Genomic DNA, 21,009 nt, shown 5'->3' on the forward strand with positions numbered 1-21,009 from the left:
GCAATGGTATGATCACAGCTCACTATAACCTCAAACTCCTGGGCTCAAGTGTTGGCCTCCCAAAGTGCTGGGATTACAAGCATGAGCCACTGTGCCCAGCCCCTTCCTTTCAGATTCTGAGAATCGATGGTATCACCCCCTGCCTTGAAGATGAAAATGTAGATTTTGTAGCGTTTTTGTGTAAGGCCTGGATCAGGCAAGCCTTTTGCTACTAGATAGAAAATTGTTGACCGTAGACCTGGGCTGATTTTTGGAATCCTCAGAATGGACTTTTGCCCTCAGGGGGAAAAAAATTATATATATATATATATATATATATATATATATATATACACACACATATATATATATTATGTGTATATATGTATACATTATGTGTATATATATGTATACATTATATGTATATATATGTATACATTGTATATATGTATACATTGTTTGTATATATGTATACATTGTATATATATGTATACATTGTATGTATATAGGTATACATTGTGTATATATATGTATACATTGTATGTATATATGTATACATTGTATATATATGTATACATTGTATGTATATATGTATACATTGTGTATATATATGTATACATACATTGTATGTATATATATATGTGTGTATGTGTGTGTGTGTGTGTGTATACACATTGCTATTTCCTGGATGGAACAAAAATTGGCATTTCTGCATTATATGTGTGCAGTAATGTGTTTGCCATAATGAAAATATGGATGTTGAACTGTCTTCCCCAACTCTAAGGTAGTGGATTAGCTTTAAATATAGCCAGGTTATTTTCTACACATTAGCAGTAGACAGCATATATTGGGGATATAGTGTGGAACAAGTAAGAATAGAAGCCAGAGACTTCTACCCCATTCCTTTCATTATCCAGCTGTGTGGCTTTCAGCATGTCTCATTGCCTCTCTGGGTCTCTAAAATAAGTGAGAGACACTGGGCTGTGCAGACCCTAATTCCTTTCAACTCTGACACCTTAATGTCAGTGCTATCTGCGGCATTTTTACCATCCTCTCCCTACTCATATTGTTCCTCTCCTGGCAGGACTTTGACTTCCTCTGTGAAAGCAGAGTTTCCACCGGGGCCTTCGTCAATTGACAAACTGTCCTTTGGTATGAAATTCCTCAGTTGTTACTCCCAGGACCAAAGTTCCCAGCCCTTTGAATTGACCCTAATTACTGCACAGAGACTGTTGGGAGACTTTTTATCTCTTCAAGACTTGCTATTGAAGTGGAGACACTGTAGCAAGATTAATGGTTCTCAAGCTTCAGCAAATAGAAGTACTGGGAGGCCTTATTTAAAATGCAGATTCCTGGGTCCCAGCGCCTGGGTACTCTGCTTCTGGAGAACAGAGATGAATCTTAGGAATCTGTACTTTCTTGAATCCTCCTCTCCAACCTTCAGATTTTCTGGTTGGTGCTCTAAAGCATTTGATTAAGAATCATTAGAAACTACCAAGGAAAGAAGTTGGAAGTAAGAGAAATATAATAATATAATATAATATAATTTACAAAAAAAGAAACACTGACAGATTGGTTAGGAGCTTGGGCTTTAGTGGCAGACATGCCAAGATTTTAAGTCAACGCTTTAGTCTTTACTAAGCACATGACCTTGAACAAATTATTTCGCCTCCCTGAACGTCATTACATCATCTCTAAAAGGGTGATACTCCTTTGCCTTAAAGGATCGCTGTCAGGATTGAATAAGACAGTGACTGTTACCCATTGCCGGTAGTAAGGGATTCAGAAAAGTAGCACCTGGAAAGTAATGGACATTCAGCCCGTGTTTGTTTGCTTGTTTGCACTTTTAAACTCCTTTCTATAGGCTACAGGGATTTTACATCAGCATTGCATGTGGGCGAGTCAGGCTGTGTAAGCCTGTGGAATGGATAAATCAGCAAAGAGAAATAACAGAGTACCTTAAAATCCATGAGCAAATGGTGGTGCTTTAGTTTTCAGATCCCAGGGCTGTTTTTAAACTTACCTTCCCAATCACTAAATCCTTTCTTAGAATGTGGGCTTAAACATCCTTTGTTTACGGGGATCTGCCTTTGAGAAAATCAATTCCTCACATCTGTGGCTTGGGGCTTTTTGCTCAATCAGCCTCCTAGCAAAGTAATTTCTCTGATTTTCAAGTGACCTAGTTGTACTGGTTTCATTGAACATTACATGGCCTTATCTGATTGTGTATAATAAAAAGGAGCTGTTCTTCCAGATTTAAGGCCTCATAGAAACTCTCCTGATCTTCAGGCTTATTTCCTGTTCACTCATGTGCCAATACATCCTCTAGTTGCCTGGATACAATTTGACATCCCACTGAAATGTGTGTGTTCTAAGCATCCATTCATTATAAAGTTTAGGGGCTTCAGATACCAGATGGGTACTCGATCTACTAAAACAGGATCCTTAGGAAATCCCATTTAGAGATACTACTTCACTATGGGGTACTGATTTATGGTCTCTAGCTTAATAAAATCTGGTAGAATCACAAATTATAACGTCTGCCCAATGGAGAAGATTAGGGAAAATTCTCTTACATTTCTCATCAGAGAACTGGAATTTTTTATTTAATCATCTTTGCCCATCACCATTGTTCCTATAGCAATTTTTAGACTAGGTGAAGGCAACTACTTCTCATTTCAATTTGATTTAAGTGGCCCTGCCCTGTCTCAAGTTTGTTATCCCCACTTCTGACCCTGTGTATAACTAGAATGAAAAGACTGGGCAGGAGCCAAGACTAAAGGGACACAAGTCCTGCTGATATCAAAAGTAATCTTCTAAAGTCCCAAAGAATTTATAGCTTCCCATCCCATATCTTTTTGGAAGTTTTGCTTTAAGTCCTTATACCCAATTTTGAACATACTGAATCATGTTATAGCAACAGATATAGATATAGCATCTCAGATGTAGCCTCAACCCCACCACCTCTCTCCATTTCTACTGCTGAACCCAGAGCCCAGGTCACCTTCCACATACCGTGCAGTAGCCTCCTTACCAGTCATGAGTCCTGCTATGTTCTTGTTCCTCTACAAGGCTACTTTTCCACCACAAGAGCTAGAACAATAATTTTCAAATATATATCAGGTTATATGGTTCCTTTCCTTAACATGTTGACTGCCTTCCTGTTGCCGGTAAATATACAACTTGGTTCTCAGAGCCCTTGAAGCTGCTTACTTGTGGCATTAGCCCTCACTCCTCTTTCTGTAACTCATTTCTCTGCAGTTACACTATCATCTTTGCATTCCTTAAGCACAACTTTACACTTTGCTCAAGTCTTGCATGTGCTGTTCCTTTATCTGGAATTTTCTATCACTGTAGTTTCATGTGGTGGATGTCTCCTTGTCATTCAGGTCTCAGTCCAAGTGAAGCCACCTTGTAAAGGACATCCTTGACCAAGCATTTTTAAAGTCACTGCCACCCACCCTGCACACAGTCACAATTTTCTTTTTCTTTTTACTTTTCATGGTGCTTATTCCTTCTGGTATATTTTTGTTGATTGATTGATCTAGATTGAGGTTGGCAAACTCCTCCTACTGGCCAAATTCATCCCATCAGCTATGTTTGTACAGCCCATGAGCTAATAGTTACATTTACATTTTTAAATGATTGCCTTAAATCAAAAGAAGACAATTTTGTGACATGTGCAAATTGTATGAGATTAAAATGTCAGTGTCCATGAAGTTTTTCTGGAACATAGCTGTGCTTATTTGTTTATATATTATCTATATCTGCCTCTGCATTGTTACAACAGAGACAAGTAGTGGCAACACAGACTGTATGATCCACAAAGCCAAAGATATCTACCCTCTGGCCCTTTAAGATAAAGTTTATCAACCACTGGTATGCTATGTATTTTCTTCATACTCCTGTACCTCCTGAATGTTCCAAAATGTCAGCTCTCTAAAAACAAGGACCATATTTGTGTTTTTATTATATTTACAGTGCCTAACATATACTGACACAGAGTAAGCACAATTGCTTATTACATGAGTGGGCAGCTTATCGAATGTTTCTGGGCAATCAGAGAGCACACTGCACTAGCCCATATTTCCACAGATCTGCCAGTAAGTAAGGCAAAAACTATCTACAAATTTAATAAAATAACACCTCAAGTAGAACTCAGATAAAGTTACACATAAACTTATTAACTTCAAATATTTTAAGGTGTTAATTTAGATAACCCTAGGTGCTATAACAGATAAACTCTGAAATCTCAGATGTTTAATGCAAAAGAATCTTACTTCTTGTTCATTCATTGACCACTTTTTTGGCTGAGGGGTATGGCCTAAGACTCAGGATCATGAACCCTCCACTGTCTATTGGGGTCCTTCTGGATTTCAACATCCAGCTAACAGATAGGAATGAAAGAAAATGGGAACTCTGCTGGAGATTTTGGGGGCATCAGCCTAGAAAAGATGCACAACACTTCTGTTGAATTCCATTGGCCAGAACCCAGTTACTTGGCTCAACCAGAGGCAAAACAAGCTGGGAAATGTCATTGCTGGCTAGATGGCCACTTTTCAGCAACACCACGGAAGGAAAGTAAGAGTGCTTGGGAGTCAGCTACTTATCTTGGCCACCATAGACAACTTAGTCTTTAAAAATTGATTCTAAAGGATCTTACTTTTTGAGGTAAGGGACTGTGGTTTCAGAAGCAGCCTGGAGATACCAATATCTGAATTTGATTTGATGACTGTGCAACACAGATCAATTGAATTTTCAGTTCTTTGATCATCTCCTTTTAAGACTTTATCCACTTAAAACATCTCATCTATCATCTAGATTCGTTTTCTACATTCAAAGAATCTTTAGAGGCAGATGGAAAACAGGAGATCAAAAATTTTAACTAGCCCCAGGAGAAGACCTCTCACTGTCAGAATTGTTTAAATCCTCTCCTGACTGGTGGGCCCCAATCTTTACCAACTACTAACTCTGATTTACTTTCAGCTAGAATCAACGTTCCTGCACATCCTCAGTAGAAAATCCAACTGCCGTATAATATTCCAACCATTTCCCAAAGAAAGGGAAATTTTCTCTTATCTCCAAAGTGCAATGTCTCTTCAAAAATCTTTGCCAGCTTTCTTTTCATCACACTGTAGAACCAGGTTTCTTAGTCTACTAACTTACGTGAGGCATAGGCATGAGGCTGAGCATCACTTGGCCCACTGACCCTAGCAATATTATGTTTTATCTCCCTACAAAAGGGTTGGAAATAAAATAGGTTTGTTTACGACTTCTAACTATTCTACTAGCTTTTGATGTGAAAGTACTTAGCATATAAGTCAGGCTATACAATATTTTTCAGAGAGCTCAATTTAACAGTAGTGCTATAATGCTAGCTTTGAAGGACCACTATCCTTAAAAATTAAAGTATCTTCTAAGCCACATAAATCTGGCTTACACAGATTCATCTTGCTTTTTTTTTCTATCTCATATAATCTTGGGATTTTCAGAGCAGTGTTTTATAATTTTTGAACCACTTACCCTGAAACATTCTATATGTAAAGAAGGGTTATATTGTCAAGTGAATTTCAAAATGCTCTACAATACATGCTTCTTTTTCATATAATATTAAATAGCAAATTGAAAACAGAAATGTCTTATAGTATAGAAACCTGTTAACCTTCAACTAGGCATCACTCTCACGAATATCATTTTTTAGGTTGTGGACAATATGAACTGTGCACTATGCTAATTGTTTTACATGCATTAACTAATGTAGTTCTCACAGCAGCCCATGAGGCAGGTGCTATTGTTATTTTCACTCCACAGATCAGGAACTGAGGACCACTGAGGTCAGGTACCTTGCCCAGGCTCATAGTTGGCAATTAGGAAAGCCTAGCTTATAAACCAGGTCTGGCCTGAGGCCAGAGACCAATATCTTGACCACTGGGCTCCCTCTTTTTAAAAATAATACATCTTAATACTCAGTGACTTTCAGAGGAATTAGTTGCATGTCAAATGAAACAACTTCCTTTCTACTGATGGTTGTGCCGTTTGAGTAGGAACAGTTAAACCTGTGGACTAATTGTGAAGAAGGAAGAATAAAAAGAAGAACGAAAGGAGGAAAGATAGGAGGGAGGAAGGGAAAGAAGATGGATAAGAAGGAAGAAAACGAATAAGAAGGAGGAGAAAGGGAAAAGAAAAAACACCTTAGCACCATCTATGGGGGGAAGTATAAATCATATTTTTCAGATGTTTACCCAGGTTTGTATTGACTATATTAAATAATCTTACCTTTGAGGTCCACAGGACCTGGATTCTATGCCCTGCCACTACTCTACTGTATAACCTATTATTTTAAGTTAGTCATTTAATCTCCCTAAGCCTAGGTTTTCCCATCTGTAAAACAGAGAAAAGAATCCTAAGCCTGTCTGCACTGTTTGCATAGTGTAAAGATGTTATAAAAGTACTATGGAGAGTTAAAGAACAAAATAATGCCCAAAAAAGCAGAAAACCTCACTCATAATGTACTACCAAAGTGCCTTCAAACATCTGTTTTTCAGCCAGAAGGCTCCTTGTAAAAGGTATCTCTTGAGGGGAATCCCAATATGTGAAATAGATAAAAAGCAGAGCTGACCATTGGAGCAAGGATGAGGAAGCCAGCGCTCCCTCCTCTTCACTGCCCCTCACCACCTTTCATGAGTGGTGAAGGGCCCCACAGGTCTCTTAGAGTTCCCTAGCACACACAGCCCTTGCAAAAGTGAGGGAACTGAGACCACACTGTCTTGAGCAAATTCTGTGATCTCTGAGCCTCTGCTTCTCCTTGTGAGAAAGGAAAAAGTTGAACAAAATGATTCTTCAGTCCCCTTCCAGTTCTGACATTCTAGAAACATGAGTTTCTGGTTCTTCATTCATTAGAAAGCAATGTCTCCTTCCACATTGACTAACAGCATCCCTCACAGGGAACATCCTACACATGCCTGCACTAAAGGTAAACCTCCATGCAGTATCCTGAGAGAGACAAGGTCCCCATCAGACCTCCAAGCTCTCTCACCATTGATAGGGTGCACTATGTCCATGCTGGGTGACTGCTGCCTGGATGCATTCATTCTCTCTACAAACATTTCCTGAGCTGCTTCTCTGGGAAAAGATGTGCTGAACTAAGACAGGAACCCTGAAGCAAGTATATTTATTTCAGTCTTGTCCATGAGGAGCTCATAGCACCATGGAGAGATGGGGACAGACGCACAAACAGCTAGACCCAGGGCACTGATGGGAACATACACAAGGCACTCAGGATTGCCTGGCAGCACTGGCATGGAGGAGGCACGGCCCTGGAGTTGATCTCCTTGGCTCAGATCTTGGCTCCATGGCTCCCCTGTGGCCTTGGGAAAGTTATTTCACTCTCCACAGCTCACTTTCTTCACATTTAAAATTGAAAGTATAATTAACTATCCACTTTGCAGGTTTTATGAGGATGAAAGGAGTTAAAACATTAAAAGCACTTTAAAAAGTCCCTGAAATGCAAGCATTCAGTAAATGTTAACTAATATGGTTTCAAGTCCAGAGCCCAGTCCTTTCTTAGGAAGAACAACATAGTGGCTAAATGCAGCCTTTGGAGAGAGATTGTCAGGGTTCCAGGACAAAGTCACCCACTTTCCAGCTGCTTCACCTTAGACAAGTTAACACACTCTGCTAAGCCAGACGAAATGGCATGAAAACTGATAAACACTTAGCCTCTGACATAGCAAGAGCATCATCAGTGCTGGCAATTATTGTTGTTAATGGCTGCAAGATTACAGGAAAAACTATTTATTTCCAACTGAAGGAACTGGGAAAGACATCAAGGTGAAGGTGACATTTCAGCTGACCATTTGGCAAGTGCCTCAGTCTCTGTGAGCCTGCGCTGTGTTCCGACTGTTGATAGACCTGTTCATCCCTCTGCATGTACACTTTTAATTCCTTTTACTTTTTTCCTTTGTATCTAAAGCCAGAAGAATGATCACAAAACAAAACACAATTGTCTAAAGTAGATAAAGATTAATGACAGAGATAGGGAGATAAAGAGAGATAGGTATAGGAGGTATAGCTTCAAGGTGTGTGCGTGTGTGTGTGTGTGTGTGTGTGTGTGTGTGTGTGTGATTCATGTCATTCTCTGTTTCCAAACCTTCCATGAACCCCTGTTGCCTTGAGGTATAGTCTACACTGTTCAGCCTGGCCTCCAAAGCCATCTGCTACCTATACCCAGGTACCTACTCCCCTATTGGGCTAACTCCGTTTTTCACCCAGAACCCACAGAACTTAAACAACTGGGAAGATTCCCGTCTTCATATATTGGCTCATATTCTTCCTAACCTGAAAGGTTTTGGTCCAGCCATTCATCTCTCATGATCATAAGCCCTGAATCTTCCTGTTGCATTTTTCCCTGCCTAAGATCCCACACGTGGTGGTTTGCTTCTCTGAACTCCTTAGGCTCACTCACTTGTCACTTCTGCGGCCATGTGGATGTGTAGGTCATGCCTTCCCATGGTAGACCAGAGGTGTTCTCAGAGCGAGGCCTATCTCCCAGACTTCTTTGCATCTTGTGAACCCTGCCTCACAACAAACAACATTAATGTTTTAGCTCAGAGCCTTGCACACAGGAGCAATTCAATTAATATTTGCTGAAAGACCTTGGAAAATGAATTAGTATAAATAACCAACTCAAATTTGAAAAATTAATATTGTCAACCATAATTTTAGGCACTCCTATATACTCAGTATTATAATAGTTTATACTTGGAAATAAAAGAAATTTTAAAAAATAAAGGATAAACAACCATCCTAGGAAGTTAAATCTAGGTGGAAAAATACAGTTAACCTAAAAATAAAGTAAAAGAATATAATGTTTAAAATATATGATCCCAACTATAGTTCAGAATGAGCTCACTGAAGGGCAGGGTTAGTAGGCATGGGGTAAAGAGGGGTTTGGCCCTGTGAACAACTGCAAGGAATTAAATCCCATGGTCCTGACCTATGTCAAACCAAGCAGTCTAGCTGTAAACATTAAGCCCTTATCCCTCTGAGGGGGCATTTTCCAAGCTGAACCAATTATGGTAGGAATTTTCCCTGGGGGCAAAATTGGGAGCACCTGAAAAGCATCTTGCTTCTTATTGTTTCTGTTTATCAAAATTTTAGAGCTCAGCGTGTCCAATTCTGCATGGTGTGATGGCTGAGTTCCTTACTTTCCTGTCTCTGGTATCGACTGGGTGGCCCAGAGCAGGCCAGTTCAGGGGAGCCTGGCCCACCTGACCTCTCCACCCTCTTCTCGTTAACAGATCGGTTACTGGAATGAAGATGATAAGTTTGTCCCTGCAGCCACCGATGCCCAAGCTGGGGGCGATAATTCAAGTGTTCAGAATAGAACATACATCGTCACAACCATCCTAGTGAGTACTCAATACTTCATCAAGGTTACCTGGGATTCAAACGAGACCATAACAAGGATTTTCCACCAGGATTGAAAGCTGGTCTTTCTTCTGGCCAAAACTGTGTAATAGATAAAAGCAGCAAGTCGGAAAGGGAATGCCCTGAAAATGAGAGGCTCTCAGTCTTCATTATATATCTCTTGGTTTCACTCTCTCATCCTTTGTACTCTTAGATAAGCCACTTACCTTCTCTTGAGCTAGCTTTCCCATAGTTAAAACATGAGAGTGAGACTAAATTGTGCTGGTTTTCATCCATCCTCCCTCAGTGGAAGCTGTTTTCAAAGAAAGTCACCTGAAGTCTGGCACATAAAGTAGCTATAAGTGAAGATGCTATAATTTTCAGTGACTGATCGTGAGAAACCTGGAGCCTGTTTAGGGTCTATTTCCCCTTCAAGATGACCCCAGAGGTATTTCCAAAAAATACAGATCTCCTGGAACATGATTTGAAAAGCTGTACACCATATCTCAGTGATGAAACATTCTTATTTTAACAAAGTTTGCTTCCTTAACCCAAGAAGCTTGTAATGGGATAGGGAGTGAAGAAATTTAGGAAGTGGATTTAGGGGCTAGAGAACCTTCCCCAGTGTTAACCAAATGTGATATTATGTCATGCCAAAGTCCTCCCTACATGTGGGTGAACCCATTACCCACATTCTTCTATCTCCCCATTTCTCTTCCAGGAAGATCCTTATGTGATGCTCAAGAAGAATGCCAATCAGTTTGAGGGCAATGATCGCTATGAGGGCTACTGTGTAGAACTGGCAGCAGAGATTGCCAAGCATGTGGGCTACTCCTACCGTCTGGAGATCGTCAGTGATGGGAAATACGGAGCCCGAGACCCTGACACGAAGGCCTGGAATGGCATGGTGGGAGAGCTGGTCTATGGAGTAAGTTTACTGCAGAGTGGGATATTAGAGAGCGGAGGCAGAGGGTTTGACAGGAAATCATTTGGTGGTTGGGTGGCCTGCCCACAGATGCCTATGAAACCCTGTAATTGAGTGTTGTTGCTGCTGAACAGATGAGTCATCCAAAATCCAATTTCTTAAGACACTCTTTGTTCAGGTTACTGGTCCCAGCTCCCTCAATCCCTCCCCCTCAACATCTTGTAACTTCAGTTGATTGTTGTCCAACACAGGTGACAGTGTAGCTCCCAGTTCAATGTTCTTGGGGCAGACTGCAGAGTTGCCTATAAAAAGCCACTTGTGGCTCTCTCAGTATCAATTTATTCTCTGACATTAAATGCATCTGGATCCAACCTAACTTTCTAGTCACTTGACATTCTAGTTTCATGCCCTCTCATGAAATTTCAGTTCAGTCAAATGCTCCTCACTTACTCTGTTCCCTAGAGTGCTCCCTTCCATTCTCCACCCCTAAAATCCTACTCCTTCAAAACCCATATCGAATAGTACTTTCTTCAGGGTGTTGTTTCTTTTTCTCATAATACGTATGAACGTCCCTTTTTAATTGTTCTCACCTTCCCCTTTAGAATTTAGATGTTGGTTTTTTTAACAGCTTACCCTGCTTTATATAATAGTTATCTAGGTAACAGGGGTAGGTCTATTTTATCTATATGATGCTCACCACACTTGAAATAACTCCATGCACAACTGCTCTAAAAATCTTCAATAAATTACAGCACTTTTGAAAAGCTGCTGAATGCCCCACATCGTTTTAAGCATTTAGGGAATGAGAAGCAAAAGATTTAATCTTTCACTTAATATTTTATGAGGTAGAAAAGACCCCATCTTTTAACTCTTTATGGGGTAGAAAAGACAAGGTGAGAGTATAGTAAAAGGTAGTGTAGAATAAAAAGTCTGCATTGTACAGCTCAGCTAAGGGCTAACTAGACTTTGTCTAGCCCTCAGTGGGGATATGAAACTTGAAAAATGGCTATATTTAAACAGACAGAGAGGCCAGAAGTGGTGGCTCATGCCTGTAATTCCAGCATATTGGGAGGTCAAGGAAGGTGGATTACCTGAGGTCAGGAGTTTGAGACTAGCCTGGCCAGCATGGTGAAACCCCATCTCTACTAAAAATACAAAAATTAGTTGGGCATGGCATAATCCCAGCTACTTGGGAGGCTGAGGCAGGAGAATCGCTTGAACACAGGAGGTGGAGGTTGCAGTGAGGCAAGATCTCATGCCATTGCACTGCAGCCTAGGCAACAGAAGTGAAACTTTGTCTCAAAAAATAAAAAATTAAAAACAGATGAGAAAAAAAGCAGCCCAAGAATTTTTAAAGCATAAACAATAGGATGATGGTGGAAATAAGTAAGGTGTGAGAGGAGAATGAGAAAACACATGGTTTTTGTTGTGGACTTGGGTTGAAGAGTAGTGGGGTTGAAGAGATATGTTTTAGTATCCCCCACTACAGAAATAACAAGAGCAAGAGTGTGAATTTCAGTGGGCATTGGGAGATCATGAAGATATTTGAGTAGAGAGACACCAAAAGGCAATGGAAGAAGGCTCCAGCTGCGTTGTGCAGAAAGGGACCACCACAGCTTTACTCACAGAAAATAAAGCATGTACCAAGCCCCCGGTCAATGTTAAGTGCTCATAAGGACAAGCAGCCATTGTCCTTATGATAAATGAGGACGATAAATCTTCTTGTTTCATATCAGGGCAAGAGGAGTCATGATGGCAATGAGAGACATACAAAGGGAATTCAAAGAAGAAAAAGATGGAATAAAGGAAATTTTCCTCAGGGAGGTGGCTTTTGAGATAACCTGTGAAGGTGGTTATTGAGTTGGGGAATGGGATGTGCTTCTCTTCTTTCTTGTTCCCTTTACTGCCTCTCACTTTGGGAAACTCCAGGGACAAAAGGTAGAGACCTGGATGGTACATGCTGCATCTGGAGGCTGGTTTCCATGGGAACTCCCATCAAGCTCTTAAGGTCATCCCCATGGCAACTGCTGTGCACTTTTCACCTTCTCCAGCATTTATCTTCACCTTCACCTCATGTAATGTGGTTTGCTTGGTAAAAAGTCTGCAGTGTGGGTAGAATAATGCCAGGATCACCCCCTAGTAGCCAACACAGCCAGTGGTGAGTCACTGGCACAGCAGGGCTCAGGCCAGCTGGAGTTATCTGTGGGTGCCCAGCAGCCAGCACTGCCCCTGTAGCCTCCTCCTCATCAGGCCTGGCCCTCTTCCCAGTAAAAACTGTATTCTGAAGACTCTGTGATGGCCCGAGTCAGATGTTCAGCCTTTCTTTTCAGGTTGGCTTTCCTTTTCTGTTCCCTTGGGGGAGAACCGAGTGATTTGGAGAAATATCTCTCAAACACCAACCACGAGAGAGATCAGGAAAAATTCATTTGGAGGCCTCCAAATTTATTCTTTCTGTGCTCTTTCAAATAGCTCAGTCAATCTGGGTCTCTCTTATCTTCCTTTTGCTCCCTCTTGTTCTCATCAACAATGATAGTAGCCACATTTCATCACATAGCGTGTCCCAGGTGCTATGCTAAATGCTTTACTCACATTCTTTCATTTACTCTACATATCAGCTCCATGAGGTGGGTAAGATTATTGTTTACATTTTATAGATGAGGACACTGAGGCTCTCTAGTTTAGATAATTTGGCAAATGAAACACAGCTAGCGAAAGCAGAGTCAGAACATGCAGCTCTGGCTTTTGTACTCCACACTGGGACATACTGCCTCTGTAGAAATCACACCATCCAAATGCTAGGCAGTAAAGCCAGTATTAACCGAGAGAACAGCAAATGTCTGCACTCGCAGATGCCATATGCTGCAAATGAGTTTTCTGCTCCTCACATGGTGTATCTTGGTGTCTCCTTCACAGCTGTCTTTCCTGTCTGTCCTTTGTCTTGGTGAAGTAGAGAGTGAGCTTTGCAGACAGACACCTGGATTTGAGTTCCAACTCTGCCAACTTGCTGGCTGCATGACTTCTCTGGGGCCAACCCTGTGAAACGACGTGAATTCTTTACTACACACCATGATGGGGAATATTCATCTATGCAGTGCCTGGCTTAGAGCAGATCTCAATTTGATTGTTTTATTCACTTTTTGCTTTTTTCTACCACATAAAAACTACATGCTGTTTTCCCAGGATAGTTTCTAGACATCATACATTTTGTTTTGGGATCTCCCAAGTCAATGATTCTAGAGAGGGCTATGGTCTCTGGACCGCAGCATTAGCATCACCTGGGAACCTATTAGAAATGCAAATTCCTACATCTCACCCCAGGCCCACTGAATCTAGAAACTCTGGCATGTGCATCTTTAAAAGCCCTCCTGGTGATTCTGCTGCACACTCAAGTTGGAGAACCATTGTCCTAAGAAGTCAGTTTAAGAAAATAATTTTGAGTCCTCACACTTCACAGTACTCTCATGTATTTTGAATTATCTTGACCCTCACAAAACAAGCCTGTGAAATTGGTAAAACAAGAATTATTGTGCCTGTTTTTAAAAAGAAGAAATTGATATCGAAAAAGACAACTGTTTCATTTGAGGCTACACAATCAGCGAGCTGCAGAGAAGAGCAGCCCAGTCTGAGATCCACTCTGCCCTCCACTACCCTGTGAAGCTCCAGGGATAACCTCACTTATTGGTGGTGGAAATCAACTTCTGAGGCCTCTCAGTCAATATTAACCAAGCTAAAATTCTCCTGCTTTGGGCAAACCATCTTCCCTCTCTAGATCTGAGTTTCTTAACTGTAAAATGAAGTAGCTGAACTTGGCATCTCCCAGTATGTGTGTATCCTACATGCATGGGTACCTCTTGATGCTTATGAAGATGAATGACCCATAGCCAAACAATCCTGGAAATGCCACATTCTACTTACCCCTCTTGGAAATTCTCAGTGCACTGTGGTCCTCTGATGGTCCTGGGAAGTCCTGCCCCAAACATGTTTGTTTTCATGTTATTAACCAACCCCCAGAAATAATGTTCTACTGAACAAATTTTTGAACTACAAAATGAACTAAGCATTAAGGCAATATGGAACAGGCCAGGTGTGGTGGCTCACATCTGTAATCCCAGCAGTTTGGGAGTCCAAGGCAGGCAGATCACTTGAGGCCAGGAGTTTGAGACCAGCCTGGGCAACATGGCAAAACCTCTTCTAAAAATACAAAAATTAGCCGGTCATTGTGGCACATGCCTGTAATCCCAACTACTCAGGAGGCTGAGGCATGATCATTGCTTGAACCCAGGAAACACAGGTTACAGTGGGCCTAGATCACACCACTGCAATCCAGCCTGAGCAATAAACCAAGACACTGTCTCAAAACATATATATATATATGTATCAGTGATTTTCCAATCTATGATCTCTTATTAAATCACATTAGGAAGCATCAAACAAATCCATGGAATATTATTTACCCCTTTCAGAGCTGGTCTTCATCCACCTCCCTTTTGAATAACTTGTGGTCAGTCCTTCTGAGTCATTTCCATTACTTTTCTTCCCCATTCTTTTTCTGTGTGCTTACAGAGAAAAAAGTAAATACCTTTTCCTCTGTAATATCTTGTGTTTGTAAAAATTGTCGAGATTTATGCAGTGGGCATTAAGGAAAAAACGACAGAATTACTATGAAATTTACACCTGACTTCACACTGATTAATGGAAAGTTTCTTTCTGTAAGTGAGAACTTAGTTCATTCTGAAGTCAGGCTTTTTATTCCACTTAAAGCACCTTCTCAATAATCCCAGACAATGAAAATAACCATAGGAAATCTCTAAGCAACAGCCAGGTGGTGGGTGGGCAGGGCCCTGATCTGCACAGCATCTGTCACGAGCTTCACATCTGGGCTGTTGTACTGCATGAAAGAAAGCCATTTGCCTTGAACAGGCCTGCATAGCCATGTCTCTCATCTCAGAAATGAATGCTATGACATCTTTCCATGGAAACTTAGGTTTCCAGGATCTCTTGATCTCGGGCCAACAGGAGCAGTACATTTCTATTGAGTAGATGCCAGTGCTTCTGCCATTAGAGAGAGGTAGGAAAGACAGGAGAGCAAGGCATGGCTGGTGATTCCATCTGCTGGGTGCCTCAGGATGAATATTTCTTGCAACCTTTTGATGTTTATCTGCATGCTAGATCTGAAATTTTAAAACTGTATTACCTATGTATTTCTTAGGCTTCTTCCTGAAGAAGAAAATGGGTGCAATGCTACTCTACCTTTTCATCACAGGCTGTTATTCCCATGGTTCCTTCCTCCTAGAATGCTGTTCTGTGCCAGAGCAACCTGTCAAAAACCTACTCCTCTTTCAAAGCCCACTTTATATGCCACCTCTTCCATAATTCTGTCCCTTATCTCCACAGCCAGAATGAATCCCTCCCTGGTCTCCAGTAGCACTTTATATATCTTGGATAACATATTTCCCTTCCACCATGTAGAATGGAAAATTGTGTGGCATATCTCCTACTAATTTGTAATTTCCTGAGTGTGGGGACCATAGTCTACCTACAACTTTCAGCCTGGAGATTGGACATAATAAGTGTTCAATAAATGTCTATTGAGTTAAATTTGCCTTTACTCGGGATTATCTTGCTTGCAGGGAAAAGAAACCCAATTCAAACTGGCTTAGGCAAACTGAAGCATTGGCTCATGTTCTTAGATTCCTCTGTGTCAATACAGAAGGATGTATTGATACAAGTTCCTAGGGAATCCAGGGTAGTCCCTGAATTTACAGTGGCCCGAATTATGACATTAGGGGTCATCCCCTATATCTCTCAGCTCTGGCTCTCAGGACTAATTCTCCCTAAACCCATTTGAGTCCTTTGTCATCCCTGAATGAATTATTCTCCATCCCAGGAGAGTGAAGTATGTGCATTGGCCAGGACCGGGTTCACCTGCTTCCCCATGTAGCCAGAGTGATCAGCCCCATTCCAACTTGCAGGACTGAGAGTGGGGCAGGAATGGTTCTCCTGCCAGAGGAAGGGGGTAGGGCTACTGGGCAGACAAAAACAATAGATATCACAACAGCTTCCTTCTTGTAGTATGAGGAAGATGCCTCTAACATTTAGAACTGTCAAATAATTAGAAAATATCTCATTAAGATATTGAGCTGATCATCCATTCATCATAAATATTTTATAGAATAGGTGGGGTTGAACTTCGAAGGGTCTTTCTCTCTCTCATATCCTTTCAGACCCAAAAGAATAGTCAAAATAAGAAGACAAACAAGAGTACAAAAAGTGCTGCTGAGCTCACCTACATTTTTTTCTTTTCTTTTCTTTTCTTTTCTTTTCTTTTCTTTTCTTTTCTTTTCTTTTCTTTTCTTTCAGAGAGCAGATGTGGCTGTGGCTCCCTTAACTATCACTTTGGTCCGGGAAGAAGTTATAGATTTCTCCAAACCATTTATGAGTTTGGGGATCTCCATCATGATTAAAAAACCACAGAAATCAAAGCCAGGTGTCTTCTCCTTCCTTGATCCATTGGCTTATGAGATTTGGATGTGCATTGTTTTTGCCTACATTGGAGTGAGTGTCGTCCTCTTCCTGGTCAGCCGCTTCAGTCCCTATGAATGGCACAGTGAAGAGTTAGAGGAAGGACGGGACCAGACAACCAGTGACCAGTCCAATGAGTTTGGGATATTCAACAGTTTGTGGTTCTCCCTGGGAGCCTTCATGCAGCAAGGATGTGACATTTCTCCCAGGTCAGTCAGCTCTTCTCAACCCCTTTGCCTAATGCTATGGTTTAAAAAAAATACTAGAAATTAAAGAGGTGAATTATTTCCAGCCTCCATTGTATTCAGTTTTTCAACTGTTCTTTTCAGTCAACTGTCCGTTGCATGCTGTGGATTATCTGGATCATTCTGTGGCTGGGCCATCTCTGTCTGCTGTCTGGTTGATGTGCTCTGTCAAGATTAATAGGCATAATTATGACTCATATGTTGTAGCTGAAAGGACAGAGGAAGGAAGGAAGCATTGTGTGGTACAACTAACACTTACAGAGCACCTACCAAATGTCAAGCAAGGTTCTGAGTCCTGTGCATGCCTTTCTTATTGAGTCCTTACAGGAACATAAGGTGGTACTCCTATTACGTCTCTTTTACAAATGAGGTACCGCAGAAATGTTGACTATCTTGCCAATGCTACACAGCTAGTAGGCAAGTGAGTTGAGATTCAGAACATGTCCTTTACTACTTCTGCATGGTGGGAAGAGCACTAGATTATGACTGAGTTCTAACACTGGCTCTAGCACATGGGCTCTTTATGTGGCCCTCGGAAAGTCACCTCATCCTAGTAGATGTTGGATTCTTCATCTTAAAGAGAAAAAGGTTTTCATTTTCTTTCGTTCTGAGAAATACCCTGGAAATAATCTAGTTCCAGTGATGATGTAAATTTGTTTCGTTTGATTAAAAATATGGAATTTCACTTCGAGAGGCCGAGGCAGATGGATCACTTGAGGTCAGCAGTTCGAGACCAGCCTGGCCAACATGGTGAAACCCCATCTCTAGTAAAAACACACACAAAAAATTAGCCAGGTGTGGTGGCAGGCACTTGTAATCTCAGGTTGTACTCTGAAGGTTGAGGCATACAAGTCAATCCCACTTGAACCCAGGAGGCAAAGTTTGCAGTGAGCCAATGTCGTGCCACTCCACTCCAGACTGGGGGACAAAGTGAAACTCCATCTCAAAAAAAAAAAAAAAAGAAAGAAATTTCTCAGAGGTGCCTCAGCTATCACATTGAAAGTACTCAGGTAACCAAATCAGTTGGGTTTCAGTCCCCTACATAGAAGCAGAATAGCTCCGTAGCTCCATTTGTGCCTGTTTTATATATTGGACTTGTGAATACAATTTATTTTGGAAGAATAGTGACTGAAGCTAAGAAAGGAGCAAGTGTGGACAGGAGAGGGGGGAGGTTGGAAAGCTGCCGGTCTAGACCCAGTTCCACATTTATTGACCTCCTGTCTTTATGTGCAGTGTTATTCTGAGTATATTCTGGATATTCATACCACAGATCCCCACCAAATTGCCAATAAGTAGGCACTGACTCTGTTTCCTTGTACAGTTGCTTAATGTCTATGAACTGTTTTTCCAGTAAGCACTCTCTTAGATCACCAAATTCCAAAAGCCTACAGGGAGTCATGGCTCAGAATTTTGCTTCCATGGATAGATGTGGAGGCATAAGTGCATAATATCAAGGTCTCGCAGACGTGTGCTAGAGGCATCTTTACCAACTGTCTACATTTTGCATTTCAGTGTCAATGAGGATTGATATTCCTAAGCGGCAATGGAGTAAAATCTTTCTAGCAAGCTTCCCTCAGGACTTATTTTGCCTGCTGTATAACTTAGAAATTCTTATCGTTCATTATAATCTTGTTTTTCTTTAAATAAGAAGACAGTGGGGGGTGGGGGAGTGCGTGGGAGAGGAGGTGTGAGACTGGCTGCTTGGCCAATACTGGCAAACACATGGTGAAGAGTAGAGAGAACCAAGCAGGGGAAGGGCTTGCTTAAAAATAAATTGGGCCAGTGGATAAACAGTGGGAAGAAACAATTCCTAACTAGTCAGTATAATGTAGGGCCATCACAACATGCATTTCTCAGAAAAGACCCATGAACTTGTTTTTTTGCCTTTATTTATTTCATCAGTGAGCATCTCATCTCTTCACAACACACTTTATGGTATGATGTTAGGGTGTGTTTTCTTTCTCCCCACCATTTCTCCAGAGGTTTCAGTCTTGTGGTCCATAAACTGAATCTTCTGTAAGGCATGTTTTATTTAATCTGTACAGAATTTGGCAATGGTTATCAAATCCTGAGTGGCAGCTGCCCTCTTGAATGGGTACATGCATTCACGGTTCACCTCAGCCCCAACCTGACCTTCTTTGTTCCTGTGTTACTCAGCTGGCCCCAGAAGGTGTTTGAGTTTGTGACTTCTGGCTGCAAGAGGATTTTCAAACTGTGCTTTCCAGATTTCTGAGGGTTCCACTAGGGTATCGTAAGAGTTGACACTGAGGTCAAGATGAGACTGAGCAACATACCCAGCATCCCTCCTCCCTGATTCTAATAAAACAACTCCACTCTATGCCTATTTTTCATTAATAAAATGGAAACAACAGTTCCTACCTCAAATGTTGTTGGAAAGTTTAAAAGAAATTCGTATGTATAGAACCTGTAACACAGTACCCAGCCTTCAGACAGAAAGCACTATAACTGGATGCTATTTTTTACTATGTTATTGATTTTTTTTAATTGGATTTTGTCTAAACTTCACTGGAAGAACCGATGCCACTACTCTTGCTGATTTGAAAGCCTAGTACCTTCTTCTTGGGAAGTCTGTGAACAAAGCAAAAATAGCCAGTGGTTTACTCCAGAGACCAGCAATATCTGGATTCCTGAGGCTCCTCCTCATAGGAAGTAGGAAGAAGGGTTGGTGACTTTGGCTGAAAGGTCTGACAGACACAAGAGTGAACTGCCAGAGTAAGTTAGGACTTTGATCTGCTTGTGATGGACTTGTTTTCATCAAGCCAACCTTGGTCAGTCCCAGAGTAAAGCCTGTAAAATCTCCCTTAAGAGTGAGAATGTATTAAAATGTTTCTTGGAAATTACGTAGACGAGAAGAGACATATAGTTCATCTTACCTTAAACCAGACAAAAAGACAAAGTTGCTAAGACATTGATCAAAAAGAAGACAATGAAAACGCCAGTAGAAAGGTTCGTGTTGTTGTTTGTGTACTTTCTGATGAAGTCAGTAAGTTTCATGACCTTCTGATATGCACAGCACTGTTAGACACTCTGGATGCTACAGTAGAAGGGGCTTTTAGAGCTAGCATTCATCAAACACCCTTCCAAATGAGCTTCAACTAACTGTTCTTGCTGCTTATTTAAAGAAAATATCATAAACCCTTATTAATTTAGAAATGTTTCATCTGAATCGCATATATCTGCACTTATCCACAAGTAGCTTTAACTCTTTCTAATCTCTTTGAAGTTCAAGTTAATGTCCAGTAACCAAAAAAACCAACAAAATGTGGCCAAGTGTAGTTGTCTGCAAATAACAATAAAACCCGACTGTAGTGAAATGGTAAAGATAACCCAGTAAAGAGGGGTATCCTTCTCACATATAAAAAAAGTGGTAGCAGGTAGTGGCTTGTGGCCTGGTGAAATCCGGATTGGCTGTTCTGCAATTATCGTGGCCTTTTCTTCTGGGGCAGTTCCCAAATATTGTGTCCATGTTCAAACAGCATGAAGGAAAAAAAAAAAGTGTTGCCTTCTATTTCTGTCTTTTGGATCAGAAGAACAAAAGCTTAACAAAATACTTGCCACCACACGCAGACGTCTGCTTCTTTCTCATTGGCCAGGACAGTGGCCATGATTATTTCTAGTGGCAAGAGTGGCTGAGAAGGCAAGAATTTAGTTTTTCCTGCCTCTAGAGTAGGCAGGGTAGGAATCGACATTGGGGGAATCAGCTGGCGGTATTGGCCACTGTGCATGAAGTCAGTGTTTTCTGTGCTAGCACCATGAATAGATAAAAATAATCCAGAATTAGCACAGTCAATGGTGTATGCCAGAGAATGCTACTGAAATGCTTTAAAGATTCCTCCACCCACCCTTTGAGATGTATATTCAATAAATTGGTTTTGTATAACCTATTTTCACTGTTAGAATATTTAACAG

The 21,009-nt window shown here is 41.0% G+C and overlaps 1 protein-coding gene across 8 annotated transcripts in view; it reads left to right on the plus strand.

Annotated features, from left to right (window-relative positions):
* GRIA1 (glutamate ionotropic receptor AMPA type subunit 1) overlaps window positions 1-21,009 on the plus strand; it is a 316,986-nt gene that overhangs the window by 201,385 nt on the left and 94,592 nt on the right. For all 8 annotated transcript variants that reach the window (XR_004738739.3, XM_054250998.2, XM_078363550.1 and 5 more), the window contains exons 9-11: window positions 9,279-9,389; window positions 10,109-10,315; window positions 16,673-17,043. Coding sequence is in view for 7 of the 8 variants with exons in the window: in XM_054250998.2 (XP_054106973.1) it covers window positions 9,279-9,389; window positions 10,109-10,315; window positions 16,673-17,043 (689 nt within the window). In the remaining variant the exon portion in view is untranslated. The remainder of the gene's footprint in view (window positions 1-9,278; window positions 9,390-10,108; window positions 10,316-16,672; window positions 17,044-21,009) is intronic.

Source organism: Callithrix jacchus, chromosome 2 (genome assembly GCF_049354715.1).
Source record: "Callithrix jacchus isolate 240 chromosome 2, calJac240_pri, whole genome shotgun sequence".
Classification (NCBI taxonomy): Eukaryota; Metazoa; Chordata; class Mammalia; order Primates; family Cebidae; genus Callithrix; species Callithrix jacchus.